General features: G+C 40.6%; 1 protein-coding gene across 2 annotated transcripts in view; it reads right to left on the reverse strand.

The window, feature by feature from the left end:
- The window catches only part of LOC116320305 (membrane-associated guanylate kinase, WW and PDZ domain-containing protein 3), a 124,528-nt gene that overhangs the window by 24,893 nt on the left and 86,131 nt on the right, over positions 1-13,504 (reverse strand). For both annotated transcript variants that reach the window (XM_039612393.1, XM_039612394.1), the window contains exon 3: positions 5,494-5,613. In XM_039612393.1, coding sequence (XP_039468327.1) covers positions 5,494-5,613 — 120 coding nt within the window. The remainder of the gene's footprint in view (positions 1-5,493; positions 5,614-13,504) is intronic.

Raw genomic sequence — 13,504 nt, forward strand, 5'->3', positions numbered from 1 at the left:
AAGGAAAATAAAAAAAAAGTCATTTAAAATAATGTAACCAGAAATAGGAAAGCTTGAGTATATTCCAAAAAGACCAAAAGGAAAGAAAACTGTACTTGGCTGTGCCAGAAGACACAGGCAGGCCCTCCACTATGCCACTATCGCCACAATTTCTGTGATTTAAATCAAAAATGATTTCTCTAAATGTCACACACCAGCACTCAAGGTCAACCATTTACAAATTTCAGAGGTCTGATTCCTCTGCATATTTTTTCCGTCTCTTAACCCCCCGCTTTGTTTCCCCTTGATAACTGCACCACAGGGCTGTCATCACTCATGTTACATTAAAATCACTTCACTTGGAATTTGCCAGCAACTAATTACACTGATCATTGAATACAGCAATTATCTATCTCTCAGCTTGCTTTTTTTCCATAATGAAGAAAGACCTTGTGTTACGGATTATAAATATTCAGTGGGATAACAGCGCTCTGTAAAGAGACGCAGGAGAGAGTAAAACTTTGTTAAATTATTTTCTCATTTAGCTCATGGGGTGATCTATCTATGTATGGCTAGTGAGCAGTATGTGGAACTCAATTTAGGCATTGAATAAGTAATTATTCAACCTCCATTAGGATTACAAATAATGTGCATACTAATTTAAATCCCTGCCATTTATTATGATTATTTGTTTGTTAAATGCTGCTCTGTCAGATGTGTTTACGGAAAAATTATCAAATTAATTTTTTTGTAATCCATTAGTAAGGGCATATATTTACTTGCTACTTACAATAAGTGATCGTCAGATTGAGCCTACTCAGCGAAATCATCGTATATAATTAGATTAAATAAAGAATACAGAGAAATACCGCTGGGAAATACAGATCTTCGGCTATTTAATTAGCCTCCATAAACTTGATCTTATTTTCATTTGGAGCCAGTTGCTTATGGGACCATTGTATTATGAACCTTTCATGTACTTAAGCGTGAACATGCAGGCATCACAAACAGTGTACTGTAAGAGCAGCATTTATCAACTCCAGATCTTTTTATAGCTCGGTACAAAGAGGGAAAGCTGACAGCATCGTGCATGGCAGAAAGAACAGAGGGCTGTGAGGAAAATATCACAGCCACTCCAGCAGCTTTACAGAGCGATACAGTAACACCACATCAGCCTTCCTCATAAGTGAGCCCATCTTGAGCCTGGCCTCATCTCCTCGGGCATGCCAGCAACAGTACACGGCAAACTGGGTTAATGCAGCTATGGTCATCTTTCTCAAAGCAGCAGGAAGGTTGAAAAGAAGACGAAGGCTGGATAAAAGCCTGCCTACCCCCCCCCCCCGCATGTAACTTTACTGTTTACTAAGCGACAGCCATCTGCATTTGTCAAAGATGGCTTCATTAACAGGGGTGGCACAACGATAGCGGGGAAAGATTGGGTCTGCTGGCTAATCCCCGCCTGTCTCCTGCCACACGCTGACATTTATCAGCCAGACGCTACCTCTGTGATTAATTACTTACTAACATGTCTCTTGCCCCCTGATAAATGTGTGGCGCAGATATAGAGGTGTGTGAAAGCAGTGTATCAGCGGAGATTTGTGGCACCATTTGCCATTATAAATGGAGGGAAGCCTTATAAGCTGATAAAAAAAGGAAGCTTGTCCGATGTTACTTGTGATCCTTGTGTCACGAGGTTGATGAGCAAGGAAGAGTGAACCTACTCCTTCCAAGTGTGTGCAAGCAATTTCATGGTGGTGGAATCAGCTACTGGTAATAAAAAAAAAAAAAAAAAAAGCTTCCTGTTGTGAAGGGCAATATAAGCTACACAAGGTTATAAGCACTCTTTCATCCTACCAAAAGCACAGACACATACACAGCAACAAATCCATCAGACCAAATCCACAAACAGTCAGCTTCAAAATCCAATTTAATGTTTGTTTTCACTTCTTGCAAAAATCTGACTTATTACCACAAAATATACCCTAAAACAACTGTATAGAAGTGGCTGACAAAAGATGAAAGAATTCTGCTGGTAGCAGATTAAAGTTCATCTATCAGGGAAAAAAAAAAGTCTTGTAAAGACCTATTTAGTTTTTAACTGCCTCCTCTGTTCAGCTCTGAAAGTGTGACACAACTTGGACCTCAGAGGCACAGAAATCGAGGAGGGACCAAAACCCCCCAAAACAAAACTGTGAGTGCTTGGCACCGATGGCTTATATGTGTGCTTGCCAGATTACCTGGGACCAAAACTAACATAGATTGTCCAGCTTGTATCCGATCAATTTTAGAGCAGCCTGGATGCACAGAAACAATCTTATCCTAGAGGGATATTACAAGTGTGTTGTGTCCTTTTGAGAGGACTTTCTTGAGAGAAGAACAATCCCTGACAGCTTTGTGACAAATAAGTTAAGGAAAGGCTGTTTAGGCTAAAAATATATGTACATTGCCTCCCATAAGCCATTTGCTTAGTGGAGGACAAATGTTTTTCTTGAGCCATTAAGATAATGGCCATTACATCAGAGAGTTCATTGCAATTAACTAAGAATCCCATTAGCCTAGCAACTTGTGCACAGCTCTATTTTTATGCACTACTACAAACTTAAGGTAATTCACGAGGTCCTCACAGAACTATAGAACCCATCTGGCCTGTGACAGGACACAAGAACTTATTTTCCCCTTTTCAAAGAAAAAAAAATAGGCTGGGCTTTAAGCACAACTAAATGCAGTAAATCACATTCCTTGATCCGATTACTTCCACCTTTGAGTAAACTGTGCTGCTTAGAGATCAACACTCCCTGCCACAGTAGCCGTGCATTGCTTGTGCTGACTGAGTTTAAGCAGACGCGCAGGGGAGGGGGCATCCACTATCAGAGTGTTCAGAGTGTTCCCTCTTAGGAGTAGTATACTGAAACCTTCCAACTTTTGAGAAGCTAATCCTCACATCTGCACACAGCCGAGGCTGTCCTGCTTCCTCGGCAAAGGGGGTTTCTATTGGGAGCCAAGGAGCTCAGTATGCCTGTCAACTACATCTCTTTCTCTATTATATTCTATTCCTCAATTTGCTCCCCATTTCTCTCTTTCGGCAAACAGTCAAACTCTTTATAAAAGGTATAAATCCCACTTGACTTCAGCTCATAGATGAAGGACAGGTTGTGGGCGCCTTGGTAGCCCTGGAAACCTGATCTTCAAATTCTTAGATGATCTATTCTGACACAAGGAAGGACAGGATTTGTTCTGTGTTCAAGGATGTGGAATTGTGTGCTAACAATGTATGTGTGTCCATGTGTGTCTAATGCCATTGCTGCAGCCGTGCTATGGGGATGAAACCCTTTAGAAGGAATGACACCTTATCACAGGGCTCACAGACTGCTGCAAGAAGCTGCCTCAGCAGGACCAGACAGACTACGCACCTCACCATCAATAAATGCATACAGACAAAGTTCCACAATATGGTAAAAAACAGAAAGGCACCTGTGCACATCCAGAGGAAGCTGCTCTGAGCCTTACGACTCTCTCCCTCTGGATGAGGATTTGACTTTATCTTTTAATTCTACATCTCATAGGAAGCACAAGAAGCAGCTCAATGGGAATGAGAGCAGTGAGGGGATTGTCCATTTTATGCGACCAGAGGTTGCTCCTCAAACATTTAGAAAAATCCTCTCGCATTTCACAGCAGTCTGGATTTGCACTAAGAAAGAATGAGCTTAAAGAGAATGGGGAGATTATCATGTTATTGCCATAATCATTGTGATATGTGAGAGAAATCCTCCATTGCAATCCCTTCATGACACGAATACGTTGCAACCGTCTGACTTTACGAGACCTCTGTATGCAGGGCAGCTGCTTATGTTTTATTGTCGTGTGAGATACTAAAAATCTTAAAAACTTGGCCATTCAGATGTTCGCCAAGCTGAAATATCCCTTGTTGTGTAAACTCTGTACTGGAAAGAACATGAATGTGCTTGTCTACTTGCAGTAAAATATCATTTGGAACTGACATGTTTACTTCCTTAAGGCGCTGTCACATGAACATTCGAAAAAAACAGTTCTTTAGCTCTAAAAGTTACTTTTTAAGTTTTGAATGTTTGTGACAAGCCAGACCTTACTGGCTGTGTATGTGAGAGGAGAGAAAGAGGAAAGGGAGAGGCTGATTTATCCCATGAATAAAGCATGAGTTGTAAGTAAAGACACAAGTGGATCCTCCTTATTTGTGACTGCAAAGTCAGCAGGTGGGTTCAGAATGTTGACTGGTTTACAAAAAGTCCCCAACAGGTGCCTACTTGTTCACACACTATTGTGTGAATATGCACTGTATACTGAAAAAGTAAAATAGGTACTGGCACAGATTCATAAACAGGGAAAGCAAAAAGTGTCAGGCATGAAGTACGGACTTGCAGGGCACAGTAAAGTGCAAACTATGCTCATGAGCATGCATGCAAGTTATGGCTAATTCAAGTACCAGGAATAACTTTCCAGGTCTGCAAATCACCGACTGTCCGATGCAAAATGCAAAATGTAGAAGAATAAGCCACAAGCTTCAGTATGAGCAGTGAAAAGATCAAAAGATTTAATTATGGAGACAAGTTGAAAAGAGAAAAGGATGGATGATCTGTTATCTGGCAAAACTCGGGCAACTCTTTTTATTTAAATATCTGTATGTCTTTCTAGTAGCAGAGCACTTTATTTTTTAGCTGTTTAGGAGTAAGAACATCCAGTAACCTCCAGCAGTTTTGTTTAATAATTAATTTTGTAATGAAAATAAAATGAAGACTGGAAATAAAACCTTTTTTTTCTGTACATGCTGTCAATTATAGTCCTTAAAAAGGAAATTACAATCGGGAAAACTCAGTAATGTGTAGTGATGGTTTTTATACAATATTATGTTATTTTGTTAAAATGAAAATATAGGTTTTATTTTACTGACACATTTTATTTGTCTAACCAGAGTAAACTATCCTCTGCTCACTGCAACATACATAAAATAAGGCCTATAATTCACCCTTTAGCTCAAACACTTTGAATGCTTTGCCACTAAGAAAAACCCCTTCCTGCCTTTCACACCTGTCACTGACCGCTGGCTATTTCAGGTCCTAAAGTGCCTGGAAAATGTAAAGTTTATTTAATCCTTGCTACAAAAAATGTTCTTATTTATACAATATTTCTAAGTCTATTTAAATTTAAGGTCTGCAAATTCCATACCTCATTGCCCTTTCTACACACAGAGAGGAGAAGCTGAATAGTGCCGTTTATCTCAAGAGCTGCAAATACTGCTGCTACTCTGACTGTCACTTCTAACAAGTCTTTAATCGTGTTTCACTGATCAATACATTTTGTCCCGCTCGTCACATTTCACTAAGGCAGGCTATAAGTCATAATGACTGTGAATAGCAAGCTTACACTCACTCTATTATAGAGAGCTGTCAGTGTGAATCATATACTCTGACTAAATGCACACAGCCAAAGACAGGCACACAGAAAGGTTTCTCATATTCTTAATACCACCGTGATACCTACCATCATAGGTTCCACTCTCCAGCAGAAGTCCACTCTCCTCCAGGATCCTGAAGTCTCCAACACTGATGAAGTTGTAGTCCACGCCTGGCACCTCCCCCTCTCGAGGAAGCCGCGTTGTGCCTGCAAAGAAAAACACATAAGCATACAAGTCAACACAAGTGTAGATAAAGCAGTAATGTAGAATATGTTTCAGTTGAGACAGAAACTGAGATTAAGATATTTTCTCGGCTAACAGGTTCTGAACTGAATTGACCAGTCAAAATAAAAACAACTCTCTACTGTCTGTTCTTGATTTCAAAGATACATTTTTGTGCGTTTTTTTTTTTCTTTTTATCTGTATAAGACTGCAGTACATATTTGATAAGAGCAGATATCTCTTCTTGGAATGAAAATCCAAAGAGACCTTGGTACCATCTTGTGAAAGATGGATAATTGATGAAGGCCTGTAGAGCACTGAGGGCGTAATTCATTTAATCCTCCGTGAGTAACTGCAGCCTCTGCTAACAAGTTCTTATTGGAAGCTTCTTGGCACATATACTGGCTACAGCTGAAATGCAGAAATCAGTAGAGTAAATTAGAGATGTGAATTATGATGGAAGCAATGGGATTTGTAGCCCCCTGGTGTGGGTTAAGTTCACTCAGTGCCACAGAGGGCAACTCGAATGCAAATGACACAAGGCAATTCTGAGTGCAGATTTTGCCCCTGTGGGGAAGCCACAGTCTATTTCAGTACTGATGGGAATTTTTTTTCTTCGTGGATGATTATCTGCAAGGCAAAAAAATGGACACCAAATGATTACATTAGCATGGGGATTATGTAAACCGTATTCCATGAATAAGTAAGTGGGAATGTGCTACAATTGCACTTGAGGCTAATTAGGTGGTGTGTCACCAAACTTGTAAACTCCATTGAAATAACCACAAGAGTTGAAGGTAGGACAGCAGTAATTGGTAGCATGAGAGGCAGACACACAGCCACCAGTCATCAATCCTGCATTTCATGGAAATTTCTCTCACCTAAATGAATGTCAGTCATGCTTCTGGAGCAGATACTTCCTAGTTAATCCTCTCTAGGGTCATGGGAAGGGCAGAGGGTTGAGGATAAGAGGGAGATGAGGAAACAACCCTGCAGATTACCAGTCTGTAGAGGGCTTGCATAAAACAGTCATTTATATTCAGAAAATCATTCAATCTGAAATTTTAAATAAGCCCGATTTCAGTGTAAAAGGAAACCAGAGCAAATCGAGTGGCCCTGCAGCAGAAAAGAGAGATGAGGGAAACACAGAAACGATACTACACAGAACTACAACACAGAAAAAAGTTTAGTAAGTGAATATGCTCTCACAATGCCAAGCAAGAGCACTTCTACCACTTCTGAATTCAGCAACAGCAACACACAGTATCAGCAAGAAAGTAACATAAGTATTTTGAATTAAATACAAATATACCCTAAGTGCGCCGTTGATCTGTTCAGTAACAGTATACATGTGTTGCATTAAAATAAAATGCATTTAGGCATTCCAATACAACTACAGTGGAATGTCACTGAAATATACTGCAGCATCTCCAGAGTATCTTTTTTGGCACTTGTAGAGTCTGTGCCAATTAGTAGTGAAAAGGGTCTGTAGATCGTGGTGGCCAAATAGCCTATTAAGTAACTTTATGTTGCCATTTCCTTTTGTTTTTCCAATCATATTTTCTCCCTAATTGGACTGCGACAGCTTCACTGCACAGTGCAGGAGCAAAATCACAGTTTGGGGAGAAAAAAACAAAAACACTTCTACAGTCTGCCGTGATACCACAGTTTGTGTTACCAAAAGCAGTTGACACTGCATTGTGTGTGTGAATGCCAACCTCTGCTGCTTCTCATTACCAACTTGTCTGCCTGCGGCGCTGGCTTTGGTCCCTCAAAAATGTCCCCTGTAGCCCAATTACTTGAGCCACAGTTGTACCTGCCAAGAATCTCCCTAAGCCATCATCCTGGATGCCACACCAATATATACCATAAACCTGCTATTGTGAATCAGTTGCAGCAATATAATAAGGGCTCGCTCATGCTTTGAGGGTGCAGATGAATAAAAGTGGCAAATCCAAACAGAACTTTGCAGCATTTTGCCATATTTTTCTTTTGAACACAAGCCTGGAGACTGCTAAACTAACTGCAGGAAGTCCCCCCCCCCCTCCCCTCCAAAAATAGATACTATAATGAAAAAGGTTAAGTGGATATACTGCAGTTAATTGCCCAGCAAAACAGTAGTATACCAAGTTATACACAGCAGGAATGTATTTGGATCATGGCTTAAAGCAGAGGGGAGAGTCTCCTCTATTCAAATTCGGGCTGTGCCGAGTGACATTTTCTCAGGCTCTGGAGCTTCAGTGGGAATCAACAGCAAGTAATAAAAGATTCAGGACATGTGTTTCCTGGTTTAATTAAAGGCAACAATTGTACAACTGTAATCTGACAAAGTCACTAGACACACAAGAAAAAGGCAACAGTGGTGCTGTGATTTCTAGAGTCAAAATGATACCAGATTTTTGGGGCTACATAAAGTTTAAAAAGTAGAAAAAAAATGGCATCATGGTCTCTGAAGCACCCTTCAGCTTTTACTTGATTATTTTTCCTTGTTGTCTTGTTCTTGGTTAGTTCCTGTTTTATTTTAGTTGTGGATCTCTTGTGTTTCTGCTTTTTTTTTTTTTGTGGGGGGGGGCACTCATTTGCTGTAGCCTGCCCTGCCCTCATTAATTTCACTGATTGTTTTTACCTGCATCCAGTCAGCCCTGTGTGCGTATGTACTTTAATCTGTTCCCCTGTATATTTGTCTGTTTACCTTCACATATTTCAACAGCTTTTATGGGTTCTAGTTTTGTTTTTATCAGCCCTGTGGAGTCATTAAAGCGCACCTTTTGTTAGTTAGACCTATTTATTAATTTCAATTTTGTAACCTGAGGTCAAGAAAATGTTTCAACACCATCTGCAGCATGTGCTTCGGATGGTGCTGGAGGTATTGTAAACAATAGTAATGGAGCTGCTTGTCTGGTCAAACTATATAAATAAAGCTTATAGTTAGGGCTGAATCAGATGACGCTGAACCTTCACCTACTTATGCTGCAATAGGCCTAGGTTCCTGGGGCTTCCCATGATACACTGACTATTTCTTCCTTATTCAGGTTTGTGTTTATACACCACTTTACATTTAATCATTAGATTCTGTCTCTCTTCCACAGTATGTCTTTTGCTCTGCCTCCCTCCCCACCAGCAGATGGCTACCCCTCCCTGAGCCTGGTTCTGCTGGAGGTTTCTTCCTTCTAAAAGGGAGTTTTTCCTTCCCACTGTTGCAGAGCGCTTGCTTATAGTGGATCGTCTTGTTTGATTGCTGGGGTTTTCTCTGTATTATTGCATTGTTTTTACCATACAATATAAAGTGCATTGAAGGGTTTTGTTGTGCATACAGATGGTGCAAAATGCAGCTGCTCGCATTTTAACAAGAACTGGGAAATTTGAGCACATTACCCCTGTAGTGAGATCTCTTCATTGGCTACCTTTTCAGGTTCAAGCTAATTTTAAGGTCCCGCTGCTCACCTATAAGGCTTTAAATGGATTGGCACCTTCATACCTCTCTGACCTTTTACACTTTTATGTTCAATCCTGTGCTCTATGATCTCAGGACTCTGCCCTTCTAAAGGTTCCTAGAGCCAGAAAAAAGACAATTGGAGAGTGTGCTTTTTCTTTTCGTGCCCCATTTTTGTGGAACAACCTCCCTCAAGATATTAGGCAGGCATGCTCTGTGGAGGCTTTTAAAACTAAGTTGAAGACACATTTGTTCACCCTATCCTACATGTCTTAATTCTATGCCTTCTAGTTTTTAAATTCTTACTGTTTTTAACTTGTATTGTGTTTTTACTTGTATTGCTATGTATCGCTTTTATTTATTTATCTTTTTAGTTTCAAATAGCTGTACAGCACTGTGTTTGAAAGCGCTTTATAAATAAAGTTATTATTATTATTATTATCATTGAAGGGTTTTGTTGTGAAATAAATAAATAAAGTAAAATTGAATTAAAATCACACCAAGCATCTCGGAAATCTCGGAAAAAGTAAATTCAGAGATGTGCCCTCAGTAGGGAGACCTAGGTCATGTGCTTCTGGCACAGCATTGCTTCTTCAAAAAGTTCATAGATCTGCAGCTACTGGCCTTTTTGAAGAAAAAAAAAAAAGCTGCTTAGTATTGTGACAAAGTCACTGAGTAGGCAAAGATGAGGTGACCTGAAGAGTGATGATCCCTGCTTCGAGTAAGAGACAGATGAGACAAGTAAGTCAGGTGCCCAAGCTTAGATGGTTTACATTTACACTAAAATGTGACTTCCAAAACTAAAAACCAAATATCTGAAGCTTTTATCTCTAAAACTGCTGGTTGATTACAAACCTGACAATGACGACAAGTCACACGCATACACTCCATTTATAATACAAACTAAACTTCACTTCACTTCACTGGCATTGTTAGGCAGATTTGTCCTTGGTACAAAGCCAGTTTCCTGTCACTATGACGGACAAGCTGCTGGCTTTAGCGTTGCATTTAACATTCAGGATGGTGTCAACACTCTCATAAAACTCTTATTAGAAATTGAATGACCACTTCCTAAAATGTCAAACTATTCTTTTTATTTTATGGTTATGAGTAGTGGTTCAGAGCTGTGCGCCTGTCTATCTTGGTTAGAAAAAAAAACTGTCACCTTAGTCTTCCAAGGTCTGAGACCTATTTTTTGAACCATCTGGACTCGAGGTTGTCACAATGGGAACTTCAGAGGTAGTCAGTCAGAAGTGGCAGGCCATAAATTTAACATGTTGAGTTCGTGCACAGTTTTATGATGGTACTTCAAACAAGGGTGGCTTAGGGCTTTGATGTTGAAATTGAAAGAAAGAAAGAAAGAACAGGGAAAGCAAAGGGGATCATCACAAATCCAAACTCTTTTGGTATTTCTGCAGAATATTCTCTTTTGAGAAAATATACTGTGGCAAACTCTGTCACATAGCTATCTGCTGATGTCTTGTTGTAAAACAGAGTACCCTATATCGCCATATAAAAAGTAAATGCATAACAGCTCCTCTATCTACCTTCTACCAGTATTGATTTATTCGGAAATTGTGAAAATCAGTTGATGAGGAGAACAGGGAGGCCGAGCACAAGGAATGAGCTGTTGCCACATTTAGCATGCAGAGAGCGAGGTCAGAATGCTTTTCTCATTTCTCTAATTTGTGGCTCCTTGTCTTGTCTATCCTCCATCCTTCTGTCTGTGACCCGGAAATCAATCTCAGTATGCCACGTTGAAAGATGTCTCATTTCTTTAAATGCACTTGCAGAAGAGAGGAAAGAGGAGGTTTGTCAGAGGAGATGTAATTGACGATGGGCAAGTGTGTCCTTTGTCGAAGTGGTTTTTTACCTTCAGTTTATAAAAGAGATATGACTCACAGCTGGAATATACAAACTACAGTGAGAGCGGGATTGTTTAAATAACTCATCCTTTTTGTGTTTTGTCAGTTATTTAAGATCAAGCTTTCTACCATTCATTAAATGTCTCAACTCCTCTCTCCTCTTACTTCTTCCTTGCCTCCTCCACTCACATCTCTGGTGGGAGGACCAAAGACACAAGGAGAGGAAGCGAGGAAGACGAGCAGTCTGGGAAACGAGAAAATGGGGGGGACAGTTCAGCAGCGTTTGTACATGCTCTGATCTGTACATGTACATCTCTGCATTCCTGTCTGTGCATGTACCTGCACTAGTGCAGTCTGTGCGTGTGTGTGTGTGTGTGTGTGTATGTGTGCGTGTGTGACAGAGAGTTTGTTTGGCATAAAGCTCTTTCTGCCCATCTCTGATCTTGGTGGGGAGTCAAGGGACCGCTTGTGACCCTGAGCATTCTGTCCTCTTAGAAAATCCTCCTCTTTTTGTTCTCTTCAGAGCACTTGAGAGCCTCCTCCAGCGTTTTCGTAACAGTCCAAATGAGATGGAGCCCGTCCCAAGACCCTGTCAAGGAGGCTCAGGGATTTACCACACACAAACAGCAAAGACTGTGCTGTGCGTGTTCTCTCTGTTCCCCCCTTTTCCTCCATTACAGACCACTCTTCATCGCCTGTCCTCTTCTTTCTGTCTCTTAAAAAATTTGTTTTGTGTTTCATAACTGGCCTAAAAGTAATGCTTGCATTATGAACCTTAAAGCTAAAGCTCAGCAGAATTGACCTTATGGTGTTAGTAGGCTGCACAAACAGAATGGCACATATCAGCTGTAGTTGTGTTAGCGTAGCGCAGTGTGGTGGTAGTTAACTAAAGTGGACCACTGGCACGGTGACACAAACCAACCACTAATCCTCCCGCTGTCAGCAAGATTGTCACACATGGCTCTCAAATGTGCTTGTTTATCATCAGCTCGTCATGTTCAACACATTCAGTGAATTGTTATGTGTCCTCATTTGTAATGCCATAGCGTAACTTATAGGGTAGGAGTACTCATTGCACATAATTATAAATACAACTTTTCACTTTTCTGTGCGAAAAATATGACCAGCTGAATCCATGCTGAAGAGTTACAGGGTGAAACTCCAAGAGCAAAATAACTGCAAAACACAGCAGGGGAGCAGAAGATGGAGTATTGCGGGCTAAAAAAAAAAGCCATTCACACTACTCAACAAAGCAGCTTGTGTTGTTGTTGCACTGCACTATTGTTTGGTATGGTTGATACCAGTGTGGTCACTCTGTATACAGGGAGTAAATACTGAATTGGTGCTGTAAAACCAACCAGTTATTCAATATTGTAATGCTATTCTGGATACATGGAGGATAAAATATGCTACAGTATGCTACTGTAATTGATTCTGGAACAGGTAAAATGTTTTCATGCACCTGATATTGTAGTGCCAGCACCACCAGGTAATATACACTGGAGCATTTCAAGATTATAACCAGCAAAAACTGATCTTTTTTGGGGTTTGTTTTAAATTATTAGTTGTGGTTTTATGTTTTTGCTTTTATGAATTCAAACCACAATGTAAATAAAGCTGTAAGGAGAAAAACAAGTTTAAAAAAAAGGGAGCCAAGGGTAATTGAAACAGAAAAAGAGTGAAAGTGAAACAGAGAGGGTGAAGGATGGGAGACCGAGAGCGAGGGAGTGAATGATGGAGGTGCCGTCACTGTGCAAGTCCCGGACTCTTGCTCATTAAGACAGTAATTCAAGCAGGGGATTAGAGAGTCAGACTCATGCACCGAACCCACTGGCTGCTGATGATGAATGGTGGTCAAAGCCTGTAATATCTCACCGACCGCCGCCGCGGTACATGAAAATATACAACGTCGTGTTTGAACAGGTAGTTAATATTGGGGGGGTGTGGATGGGTGACAGAAAAGAGTCCAAGCATGTTATGTTGTGTGTGTGGAGAGAAAAGCATGTGAGAGTGACAGGTAGCAGTGCTGGGGGGGAAATTACTGGAATGAGTTTTGTAAAGCTCTATAATCAACTTCTATCCATCGAGTGTAACTGACCCAAGATTCTACCGGTGCAGCAAGGTTTTGAGAAGAAAAATTCACAAAGTTCACAAAATGACTGATAGGTATATGAGAGGAACAAATGCAAAGAAAAAACAAAGAAAGACAAGAAGCTCAGAAAGTGAGTGAGGCGATGGATGGAAGAAGGATCGTCCTTAAGTAAAATATATATTAAAGGTAAGCAGCTTACTCTCTGAAAATTTTCACACTTGCGCTGCATGACCCCTCTGAACAAGGCAGAGCAACTTCCAGCCCTGAGGGGCGAGAGTGCTGAGATGCTGCGTGTTTGTGACAGTGCTGTGCCTAAGAGTCTGTCATCGCCTCAGGAGAAGTCCCTCTGCACGTGACTAAAACCTCGACTACACCCAATTACGGCATTTCTCTGAGTAGAGTCAGTGTTCAGCATGACGCGGTAAATATTTAGGCCAATATATCTGTGCGAACATTACGTCAGACTTACAGACACCGTGTCAGAG

Source organism: Oreochromis aureus, linkage group 5 (genome assembly GCF_013358895.1).
Source record: "Oreochromis aureus strain Israel breed Guangdong linkage group 5, ZZ_aureus, whole genome shotgun sequence".
Taxonomy (NCBI): domain Eukaryota; kingdom Metazoa; phylum Chordata; class Actinopteri; order Cichliformes; family Cichlidae; genus Oreochromis; species Oreochromis aureus.